The sequence below is a fragment of the Bradysia coprophila genome, chromosome III (genome assembly GCF_014529535.1).
Source record: "Bradysia coprophila strain Holo2 chromosome III, BU_Bcop_v1, whole genome shotgun sequence".
Lineage (NCBI taxonomy): Eukaryota > Metazoa > Arthropoda > Insecta > Diptera > Sciaridae > Bradysia > Bradysia coprophila.
The window spans coordinates 1,939,932-1,951,522 of NC_050736.1; the positions used below are offsets into that span (position 1 = coordinate 1,939,932).

At 35.5% G+C, this 11,591-nt stretch overlaps 1 protein-coding gene and 1 long non-coding RNA gene across 5 annotated transcripts in view; one reads left to right on the top strand and one right to left on the bottom strand.

Moving 5' to 3' along the window:
- LOC119078364 overlaps positions 1 to 5,903 on the bottom strand; it is a 28,202-nt gene extending 22,299 nt beyond the window's left edge. The window contains exon 1 of the long non-coding RNA XR_005088002.1: positions 5,892 to 5,903. This is a non-coding gene — a long non-coding RNA (uncharacterized LOC119078364). The remainder of the gene's footprint in view (positions 1 to 5,891) is intronic.
- Positions 846 to 9,930, top strand: LOC119075903 (cullin-1). 4 transcript variants are annotated; one of them, XM_037182505.1, is made up of 15 exons: positions 846 to 1,251; positions 1,405 to 1,487; positions 2,660 to 2,745; positions 2,814 to 2,875; positions 2,982 to 3,061; positions 3,125 to 3,343; positions 3,407 to 3,796; positions 3,879 to 4,037; positions 4,102 to 4,545; positions 4,615 to 4,764; positions 4,829 to 4,960; positions 5,107 to 5,188; positions 5,257 to 5,383; positions 5,459 to 5,678; positions 9,491 to 9,930. In XM_037182505.1, the coding sequence occupies exons 2-15, from the start codon at positions 1,434 to 1,436 to the stop codon at positions 9,569 to 9,571; spliced, it is 2,286 nt and encodes a 761-aa protein (XP_037038400.1). In that variant the 5' UTR covers positions 846 to 1,251; positions 1,405 to 1,433; the 3' UTR covers positions 9,572 to 9,930. The 4 variants fall into 4 exon arrangements, with proteins under 4 accessions (XP_037038400.1, XP_037038378.1, XP_037038395.1 ...); XM_037182483.1 differs by having other exon boundaries at positions 880 to 1,251; positions 2,642 to 2,745; positions 2,814 to 2,896; XM_037182500.1 differs by having other exon boundaries at positions 880 to 1,251; positions 2,642 to 2,745.
- Positions 9,931 to 11,591: the final 1,661 nt, after the last annotated feature.

Sequence of the window (11,591 nt, forward strand, 5' to 3'; positions counted from 1 at the left end):
GTCAAGGGAATACATTATTTTGTTCATTTGTAATCTATGTTGATTACAACTCCTTGAATTTTTTTAAATAAATAACTCATTTCATGCACACACGTATCGATAGTCTGGGCCAAGGTAAATATAGTGAGGAGGTAATGCCATTCAGACGCGCGGCCTAGCTCATAAGTTCGATGCCAATGACATCTCTTTTTAAAATGGTTGACTACGATTTACTTGTATTTCATATAAATATTTTCGCTATCTCCCTTTCAACGAAGGGATGAGATGGCGTTTGTATCGAACTTTTGTGCCACCGCACATCTGATTCGGTTATATATGGCATTACCTTCTCACTATATTTACCTTGATTCAGTGTGATTCCTGGGAATTTAAGAATTCGTAACTTGACAGCTGTCACCGTAAAAGTTAAGAATCGTATGGACCAAGGCTGTAAACTGTGTGGAGGTCTCGCAGATACAGATACGCGGGTGAAACACACAAAATTTGACATTTTCATACATTTTCGTAAAAGATGGATTCTCAAATTCCCCGCGTATCTAATAAAATAGCAGTTTGCGTGACCTCCCCAACAGTCTATAGCCTTGGTATGAACCCCTCTTAGCATTAAGGATCAAATTATAGAAAGTTATGATCAGAGCGAGGAAATCGGAGACCATTTAATTATACTTGGGGTACTTGTCAAAGTATTTGCTTCCCTTTCAACGTGTTATGATGTGAGTGAAAATACCGAAGACCATAAATAATACTATATTATCACTATTTTCACCTTTATAGTGTCGCTCTTCGAGTCTGTTAACTTTACCTATCATGTCACCTTTTTTTTTGCAATATGGCAACACCAACACAATTTCATGAATAAAATCTCCCATATCAATTCACTTTGCTTTCAGTCGTTCACACTGGTGGTTCATTTCGCGTTCATTTTAAAAGAAAAGAAAGACACAAGAGATAGGCAAAATTCTCAATGGCTGTCAACCATTAATACTGAAATACTGAAATAAAATATTTAATTTCATGTTTTTATCGATATTTCATTGTTAGTGCGTCAACTATTTTTTATTTCAATTGTGTTTCAAACGAGTGTCATGCGAACGTAGTTTGTTCCCGGAGTCAATTTGCTTTGTTTAAATAAAACCAAATGATCGTGGCCTTGTAAAAAAACAAGTAAATGAAAGACACAGTTACTTTTTCGCTTTACAATTTTGATTTTCGTTTATTACGGGACATAAAAGGATTCTAGCTACAGAAAATGTAAGTTATTTGATTTTTCTGTCTACACGTAATTCATAATTCATCTGGTTTGATTACGAAATAAAAAAGAAAAAAAATTATTTCCCCATTCCACCAAACACTTTTACCAGATTTCTCAAGTTTCCTTTTAACTCAAATTGATTTCTTTTTTAGAATTCAAATTTCCACCCATTATCGATAACATGGCCAGGCAAGTAACTTACAACTCAACAGCAGCACCGAGGGGATTAGACGAGGTAAATATAATGAAGAAAAAAAAAGTTGAAAATAGAAAACTGTAAACCTCATAGGTACATTTTGCAAACTGACGTATCGACGCTGTTTTTTTTTTTAGTTAGATTACTCTGAAATGCAACCATAAAAACTGGTCGTTTTTTCATACATACATAATCGAACAACAACGTCATTTTCATTATCATTTCTGTTGTCATTTTATCGAGTGATTAATACGATTTATCAATTCAGTGAGCTTTCATATTTCCAATATTTACATTTTAAAAAAAAATTATTTCGAATACGATTCATAATCCTAAAAAAACGTCGATCTGAAAGGGTCATTGTGCGAGCGTCTTTTTAAAAACACAACTCAAATATCCCTGAACTCGAATAATAAGATGGCGGGGGTGCAGGTAGCTAAAAAAATGATCGTGTATTTGCGAACACAATTACTTCATGTACATAGAATGTCCACTCGTGTACACATTGAGACACCCTTAAATTACGTTATTGTAGTCGACCCGAAAGAGAATGTATTGTGAATGATTATTATTGTACCTGCACCTCTAAATTGGGATTTCCGTATTTCGAACGATTTGATCTATCGGAATGTCCTGCATGCATGAAAAATTTGAAATGTAAACTTAAGGGTGGCCGTTTTCCAGCCGTTTTGCCTCCGTTTTCCAGCCGTTTTGCCTCCGTTTTCCAGCCGTTTACTTGACAGTTAGAATTAAAACAATGAAAAAGTCATATAAATAATGGGAACGTCATGTAAACCGAGAGCTAAACAGAGGCAAAACGGATGACTGTGAATTCAACTTAAAGATTAGCTTTTGAGTTGATTAGGACATTGATACTAATTTGTTTTCAATGTATGTGAAACGCAATAGGAAACCGCTTTTCGGTTGTAGGGCAACCTCATGCAAAACTTTTTGCAAATTATTTATCCCTTCCTTGTAAAGTAACATTGAATACAAGTGTGGACATACTACCACCACGTGTTTTATTTATCTCATGAAACTGTGAATGCAATACGCATTTATGAGTATTATTGTCTTAGTAAATGGCACCGACATCTGTACTTATAGAAACTGAATGCATGTGTAGCCTACTAGCCTACATACACCCTATTTGCTGCTTAACAATTTTCTTATTTTAACGTTTCTCCACTAAGTTATCCGTTTCAATGCAGATTTGGTTCGGCTTGAACAATGGTATTAACCAGATATTTGGACGCGAACGTTCCCTTACTTGTGGTCAGTACATGGATCTCTATACGTAAGTCGATATCTGCAAGACCAGCTGTGATACGGTCAACTATACAACGTTTTTATTGACATTTTCAGATTGGTTTATAACTACTGCACTAGCGTTCATCCATCCACAAATCGAAGTGCCGTTGCAAAAGGTATCAAACGACATGGGACGGGTAATTGTTTTCTCTCATTTTTGTTGTTGTTGAATCTTGGTCAAATTTCCGGTTTCCGTTTTTAACAAATAAATCTTTTCCACAGGCGGAGCTCAGTTGGTCGGACAGGACCTCTACAAAAAGATAAAGGAATTTTTGGAGGGTTATCTGATTGATTTGCATAAGGTAACACGGACATAGAGGAACTGCAGACGAAGACTGCTAACAAAATGGAAATTTCTTTTACAGAGCGGAATTGACCTAATTGACGAGGAAGTCTTGACATTCTACACAAAGAAGTGGGAGGAATTTCAATTTTCGAGTAAAGTATTGGATGGTGTTTGCGCGTACATCAATCGTCAATGGGTGAAACGGGAATGTGAAGAAGGACACAAAGATGTCTATCAAGTTTACCAGTTGGCATTGGTGTCGTGGCGAGGCAATTTGTTCGAGCATTTACATAAACAGGTAATGCAACAAGGATAACTTACGGTCCAATTGGTGTTCATATCAAACTTTGCTTCACATTAGGTCACTAACGCCGTCTTGAAATTGATCGAACGCGAACGCAATGGCGAGACAATCAACACGCTACTCGTGTCTGGTGTAATAAGCTGCTACGTCGAACTGGGCCTCAACGAAGAAAATCCGAATACTCGTTTGCAGAATCTGACTGTTTACTCAGATAGTTTCGAAAATGTGTTCATTGAGGACACGGAACGCTTTTATTTGCATGAAAGCATCGAATTTTTGCGCATCAACCCAGTCACCGAATATATGAAACGTGTTGAGCAGCGACTACAGGAGGAACAGAAACGTGTCCGAACATATTTGCATGAGAGTACGGCCTCACGTTTGTCAAAGACATGCGAAAGAGTTTTAATTGAGAAACATTTGGAAAATTTCCGTTCAGAGTTTCAGGTAAGCTGAGTAGAAGACTCGCCATCGAATTGATGTGCGAGGCAATTTGACAGTTGTACTGACCATTGCGTGTTCTTTCTAGAATTTACTGAACTCGGATAAATACACCGATCTTGGACGCATGTACGATCTGGTGTCTCGCATTCCAGAAGGTCTAACAGAACTGAAGAAAGTCCTTGAAGACCATATCTACCAACAGGGAATGGGCGCTCTGGAGAGCTGCTACGAAACCGCAGTAAATGTATGAACATGAGCAATAGCCATCTATCCCGACCAAGACTAATTTTTCCTTCCTACTTCCGCAGGATCCGAAGCTGTACATCAATACGATTTTGGACGTACACAAAAAGTATCACGGTCTGGTATCGACTGCATTTAAAAACGACAACGGTTTTGTGTCTGCCTTGGACAAGGCCTGTGGCAAATTCATAAACACAAACGCCGTAACCATTGCCAGTAGAAATCCGCTGAAAAGTCCTGAACTGTTGGCTAAGTTCTGTGATATTCTGTTGAAAAAGTCCAGCAAAAATCCTGAGGAAAATGAATTAGAAGAAATTCTCAACGATTGCATGATTGTGTTTAAGTACATCGAAGACAAGGATGTCGTTCGGACGTTCTACAGCAAAATGTTGGCGAAGCGTTTGGTTCATCACACGTCCGCTAGTGATGACGCTGAGTCCTCAATGATCTCGAAATTAAAACAGGCCTGTGGCTACGAATATACCGTCAAGTTGCAAAGAATGTTTCAGGTAAGCCGGTGGCAATCACACATCGTTCTACTGTCAGATTTTTAACAAAAATTTGTTTTACTTCACCAGGACATCGGAACATCGAAAACATTGAATACTCGCTACCGAGAACACTTGAACAGTTTGAACGTAGTGCCCGACATGGACTTTAACATTCAAGTACTGTCTAGCGGATCCTGGCCATTCAATCAAAGCTATAGCTTTTCACTGCCATCAGAGGTATGAATAACACATAAAAACGTTTGACTGTGCCATCACTTCAATTGCAACAATTTCGTTTCAGCTTGAACGGTCATACCAACGATTTAACGACTACTACACAAGCGTTCATTCGGGTCGCAAATTGAACTGGCTTTATCAAATGTGCAAAGGAGATTTGGTGACCAATTGCTTCAAGAATAAATATACCTTCCAGGTAAGAGACTAGGTTCGGTACCATTGTACTGATAGAAAACCAGGTACAATGTTCCTTGAGATCGAAGTACTTTGACCTAAGACATTGTAGTCTATCGGTCACAGTTGGTTCAACGACTATGACGTATCAATCCTTTACTTTTACAGGCGAGTACATTTCAAATGGCTGTTCTACTGCAATTCAACGAACAGCTAAGCTTCTCAGTTCAACAAATCCAAGCAAACACCGGTAAGACTGAGAATTCTTTATTATTAACCGATCCATTTCAACGACACCTTCTTTGTTTGTTCTTGCAGGCATAAACCAAGACCAACTGATTCAAATCATCCAAATTTTGCTGAAAGCAAAAATTATCACAAGCTCCGATGACGAATCGAACATCAGTAATTCGTCGGTGGTTGAATTGTTTGAAGGATACAAAAAGTGAGTACCATCGAGATGCGAGTGACTGAAGTGGAACGACCAATTTAACATTTTGCTGTTTCTTTCCATTTTCAGTAAGAAGCTACGGATTAACATCAACATACCGCTGAAGACAGAACAGAAAGTTGAACAGGAGAATGCTATCAAAACGATTGAAGAAGACCGGAAAATGGAAATTCAAGCAGCTATCGTTAGAATTATGAAAACAAGAAAAGTTTATCAACACAACATGTTGGTGGGCGAGGTGCTGGCCATACTGGCGACCCGATTTAAGCCGAAAATCCCGTTGATCAAGGTAAATTTACAGATTCATTTTCGTTGTGAAATTAACTGTGGCAGCTCGTCTCGGTATATGACTTTGTGTGTTATCCCGTCGGTGGCGACTCTGGTAATGCCGGGTCAATTATAATTATAATTACGAAGAAGTTTTCCGTACATTTCATTTTTGCATCTAGTTTACACTCGCAATCCAATTATCCTTCTTGAAACGTGAATTTTTTACAAAAACTAATAAAATGATTGAACAATTTGTCGTCCTACTAACGCTACACGATGAGGTGTCTGAGGACACACCTAAAGTATATCTCAGTCTTTATGCACATTGTTGCAGGAAATCCAAATTAATTTTAAAATGAAGGTGCTCGTCTCAACTGACGAATGATCTTCAAAGATATTTTTGTCTAGCGGCCTGTGGTGCCACATTAACTGAAAATTCGATAATTTCACTTGATTTGGAAAATTTTATGTGCAAATTGTATTCTTCATTCGGCACAAGCTGTTTCTTGTCACTGTACTCAGGGCAGACCCGTCGTCTTATAGACACTGGCGTTTGGTTTTCAGTCTTGTAGCAACGTTTTTTCTGCAGAACCTCGGACCAAACAAACGCATCATTTGTGTGCAGGATAGATCTCGTACCTGTAACCTAAATTTAGACTTTCTTTTCTCTATTGTTAACTCTTCAACCAAATTTGTGACGCAATTTGCTACAGCGGTTTTTCAGTTGGTTCACTCATACAACCTCACTACCTTATAAGTTTTCATACGAGTTTAATAGTCCGTGGTAAAAAACAGCTAAATTCAAATTACGTCACATATTTGGTGAGGATTACCTGTATCCTGAATTTTACAAAATTTCATGAAAATACAGTGTGTTCAAACTAAATTCGAACACCGTAAGATTTTTTAGAGTTTCTAAAGTCATTAATGTCAAATAGCAAAAATGCGTCCGTTTCAGCCTTTTTCTCAGGCGCACTTTTTATTTTGAATTTGAATTTTTCATCTTTTTCAATTTTTCGTTGTTTTGTTACAGAAAGTGTTCAATTTTAGGTTTTATTATTTTTTTTTATAATTTGGAGGCTCAATACTGTAATTTACGTCCGGGCAAATAAAAGAATCAATAGAAATAAGTAACTTTTTTTAAAAGTTTTATCAGATTTTTGTCGTATAGTGGCCGACTTTTAATTTTTTGGACTATTTCGATTCAGCTGTTTGACAGTCTGGTCCATGTAAACAGGGAAAGTCAGTTAATTTTATAATCAGTTGTAGATGAAAGTGGCAACAGTGGTTTGTTTATTATCGTTAACAATACGACTAAAGATAGTGTATTCGTTGTTTTTAGAAGATATTTTTTTGCATGGAAAATATGTTTCGCATGGATAGCATGCTTCAGATGGAAAACATATTTCAGATATTAAACAAATTTCAGATGGAAAGAGTGTTTCAAATTGAAAACATGTTCCAAATGGAGAACATGTTTCAAACGGAAAACATTTTTCTGACAGTAAACATATTTCCAATAGAAAAATATTTTAGGTAGAAAACATGTTTCAGATAAGAACATGTTTTAGATAAGGAACATGTTTCAGGCAAGGAACATGTTTCAGTTAAGGAACGTGTTTCAGACAAGGAACATGTTTAAGATAAGGAACATGTTTCAGATAAGGAACATGTTTCAGATAAGTAACATGTTTCAAATGGAAAACATGTTTAAAATGTCAAACATTTTTCAGATATAAAACATGTTTCAGATTCGAAACATGCTTCTGATGGGAAACATATTTCAGATAGAAAACATGTTTCAAATGGGAAACATGGTTCAGATAAGAAATGTGTTTCACATGGAAAAACATGTTCTGTGTGGAAAACATGTTTTGTGTCTAGTATATTATCTAGTATAATATTTGTGTCTAGTATATTATCAGACGGAGAAAAAGTGCGATGAAGTCGCACTTTTTTGGTCCTAGGTATGAAAAGTTTTGTTTTTGACCCAGGTGGTGAAAACGTCCGAAAATGACATGAGTGGGTACGAAAATTGATGTCACTGGAAACGAAAAGTGATGCCACTGTAACGAAAAGTAATGGAAAGTGAAGTTTTTTTCCGCCTGAATGAAAACTTTTTTTCTAATTTGAGCTGAATATTGGAACTTCTTAAAGTACTTCATAAAACTTCGAACAGTTCTTTTTGTCTCTTTTACACATGTTTTTTCTTACAAATTACGGCATATTGGCTCTTCCTTTTCCTTTGAATTTCGATGAATCTAGAGCTTTTGTTTCATAACCCAGCTTTAGGCATTTCGTCAGAAAATTTTCGAATGTTTGTATTAACCTTTACGAAGATTTTTTTATGCGATATTCCAAAGTATTAGCATCTAAATTATTCTAATAAGACTTTCCTCTTCGTCTAAAATGATTTTAGTTTTAGTTGAAACAAATGTCAGAGTTTACCGCCATTGATAAACTTACCTTTCGCGATTAAAAATTGAAGAAACTTCTAAGCTAGGCTTTGATTTTCTTCCATAAATGGTCTCAATAGAAGCCACACACACTGAACGGTCCTTTATAGTCCGTAGAATAAGAATGTGTGTTCTTAGTATTGAATCGACAAATGTGTCGTAAATTCTTTAAATTACCAAATCTGAAAAATTTTAATCAGTAGGGTAAAGGTTAGTCGTGCTTCTATACATTGACGCTGCCTTGTAACGTGTGTATAACCTTGAAAATGTCAATAAATGTTACGCGTTACCGAAGAACTATACTAATACTATTCATCTATGAAAAATTTACGACAAAAATCTGATAAAACTTCAAAATAAGTTATTTATATTAATTCTGTTATTCGCACAGTCTCAAATTAGAGTATCGAACCTCCAAATTATAAAATAAAATATTAAAACCGGAAATTAAACACTTTGCGTAGCAAAACAACAAAAAAATTAAAATGACGAAAAATTCAAATTCAAAATAAAAAGTGCGCCTGCGAGAAAGTGTGAAACGGACGCATCTTCTGTTATAGGCCGATGCCATGAAATCGATGACTTTTAAAACTCTAAAATATCTCAAATGTGTTCCGAAATAAAAAAAACGGACTGTAGTCGAAGTTCAATGAACTTAGTTCATGACCAGCCAATTTCGACGAGCTTTCACACATTTTTTATAAATATTGCTCTGGCTTCCCTTAATTGTCACCGCATGACACTTTGAACTACGAATAAGTAAAGGATTTATAGAAATTTTGTAGAAACGACGTCACTGAATCTCTTACTATTTCAGTTACTGGTGTCTGGTTTCTGGTGTTTCATACAAAATCTATGACTTCAATGTTCAATATTTTGATGATTATACATTCTTCTAAAGAAGAGAACACACCAAAACTCAACGATTATTCTAATCGACATTGTTCATAAGACGGTTGGACAAGCCGTTTATATGAGGCTTTATTAGTCTGAGAATGTCTCTATTGGCGTTGTGGGTTCAAGAGGCATCGATGCTTAGCTAAAATTGTAACATACATTTGTGTGTCTCACTTCGTTCGGGCAACAACTCGCGAAAATAGCTTAAATACATCTTCTAAACCAAGTACACAAATAACTATTCTGTTGAAAGTTAACTCATTCGTGGTCGTTATTGCGGTCGTACATTTTTCAAAAATGAAATAGTTTACAATTTTAGCTAAGCATCGATGCCTCTTAATTAGTCTCATTTTTGAATTAATTAGTTTAATGTAGGTAGACTAGTGTAGGTTCAGAATAGAAAAAATTAAAAAATTACGAGACAAAGACCTGCCTAACATTTTCGTTGTATTTCATTTTCTTCTCATTCTTTTTCCAGAAATGCATCGATACACTCATCGAGAAAGAGTATTTGGAGAGAGTCGAAAATCAAAAGGATACATACAGCTACTTAGCGTGATTGATTCATTTAGACTTAACATTCATTTAAATAAATTTTGTTTTTGTAAGAAATTATTAAAAGAGGAGACTTCCACAGTTGTTATTGACATTGATTTGTATTTTTTTTTTCGGAATATTACAGAAATACATTTATGAATTGATTCTAGTGTAAAAGAGATTAGTCGATCAATATTTGCGGTTGGTTTAAAGAAAAGAAAAATAAAGAACAGAAATTTTCCATGTAAAATGTCGTCAGACAATATTCCTTAAATATATGAAACATTTATTGATTACATTGGGCATATCTATAATATTATACTTTGATAGTTCCACCAAGCAAGTTTAAGTGTCAAAAAAAACTGTCAATTGTTCTTTGTAAAACATTCACTACTTATGAACTGGAAAGGACAAAAAGAAAGAAAAATAAAAACGTTAGGACAATAGTGGATCATTTTTATCATCATTTGCTGTTTCGATTCAAGTTAAAAATCATCACTTCGATTTATTTATTGTTTTCTAAAATCTTTTTTTAAATCCAACTTTGTAATCGACTTCATAAACAAACAAAAAAAAATATTAAAAATGTAAATTAATTTTTTAAATGGCTAGCGTTTCATTATTCATCTACTACTTCACGATAAAAAAAAACCATCATCACTCGGAGCACCCAACGAATAGCACTAACGGGAAAAAAGTTAGAAATTTGAGGGTCAAATCACCCGAAAAAATGCAATTTCCAACTCTTTTCCCGAGGTAAACGTTCTTCACAACTGAAGCGGAGGGGAGAAAATTATGTTCTTGCGCATTGTGAAATGTAATTATATTAGCTGTATACCCATTTGTCAAATTTTTACGTTGACTTGTGGTTATAGGAACTATTCCACTCCTCAAAATAAAAATGTCCAATCAAAGACGTTATGGAGGAACTTACAGAACTTACACTCAAAGATTAGAACAACGCTCCTCTTTTAGAAGGAAAGCATGAAGATACAATCTTTTAAGATAATTACACCAGATTAGGACCTCCAGTTTTTTTTTGTATTTTTCGAGGCCAAAAAAATCCTATCGAAAGTGCTAAGATAGGTCAGATTCTATTCTAGTCATTGAACAAGGCTAGAATTCCTTGCTTTTAGCATGGCACAGATGTTAAGCAAATCAACAGCGTGGTATGATCGGGAATATGAGATAATATCGATAATATCACACGAAGTAAGCAACCATCCAAAAATAATCAGCATTTTTAACCCTCTTGTGTAACAGAAAATTGGAGCAAGATTCGAGAGCCTGTCAATGGCTTAAAATACGTAAGTACAATCGCGCTGTTTTGAGTAATAATGCAGGATAATGCAGCAGGAAGTGGACCGACATCCGAAAATATTCGCCATTTTTAACCCACTTCTTGAACAGAAAATGTTTGCCTTATGCATAATGATCTAAGTTATTGGCTTAAAATACATAAGCCCAATTGCGCTGCAATCGCAAGGCCTATTATTTGGGAATTAATTCCCAAAATACACAAAATTCCCAAATATTCACAAATATTCACAAAAATTTAAGACCAGGTAGACGTAGACTTAAATAAAATTTGAACGATTCAGTGGATATCATGCTTATAAAATTTGTGATACATAATAAAGTGTTTGGAGGTACCCCAAAAAATGTATGTGTTACGGCACAGCCCTGCTACTAGCATGAACACTGAATTGACAAGTGTCAAATTTGGAGGCTTTAGTGATACGAGCTACCGCTTAGGATTATGTTTTAACTCATACAACAAAAACAAGTCATCTATCTGTATAACAGAAACGCAGTGCCTACTGTGATTTCATCAGCCTCATGGTTTGGGAATATTTGGGAATATTTGGGGATATTTGTGAATATTGGTGAATTTTGGGAATATTTGGGAATTTTGGGAATTTTGGGAATATTTGAGAAGTAGACGAGGTGTAAAAGTTTTAACGATAGAAAATACCTGCTGTAATGTCACTGGTTATTTCTAAGTCATTTGTGAACATCGAAAATAAACTTCTGATGGATGA

Excerpts from the sequence above, each read along its gene's own strand:
- LOC119075903 (XM_037182483.1), top strand. The coding sequence starts at position 1,434 with ATGGCCAGGCAAGTAACTTACAACTCAACAGCAGCACCGAGGGGATTA. Across the intron at positions 4,038-4,101 it reads GCTACGAAACCGCAGTAAAT|GATCCGAAGCTGTACATCAA; the intron begins GTATGAACATGA and ends CTACTTCCGCAG. Across the intron at positions 4,961-5,106 it reads AGAATAAATATACCTTCCAG|GCGAGTACATTTCAAATGGC; the intron begins GTAAGAGACTAG and ends TTACTTTTACAG.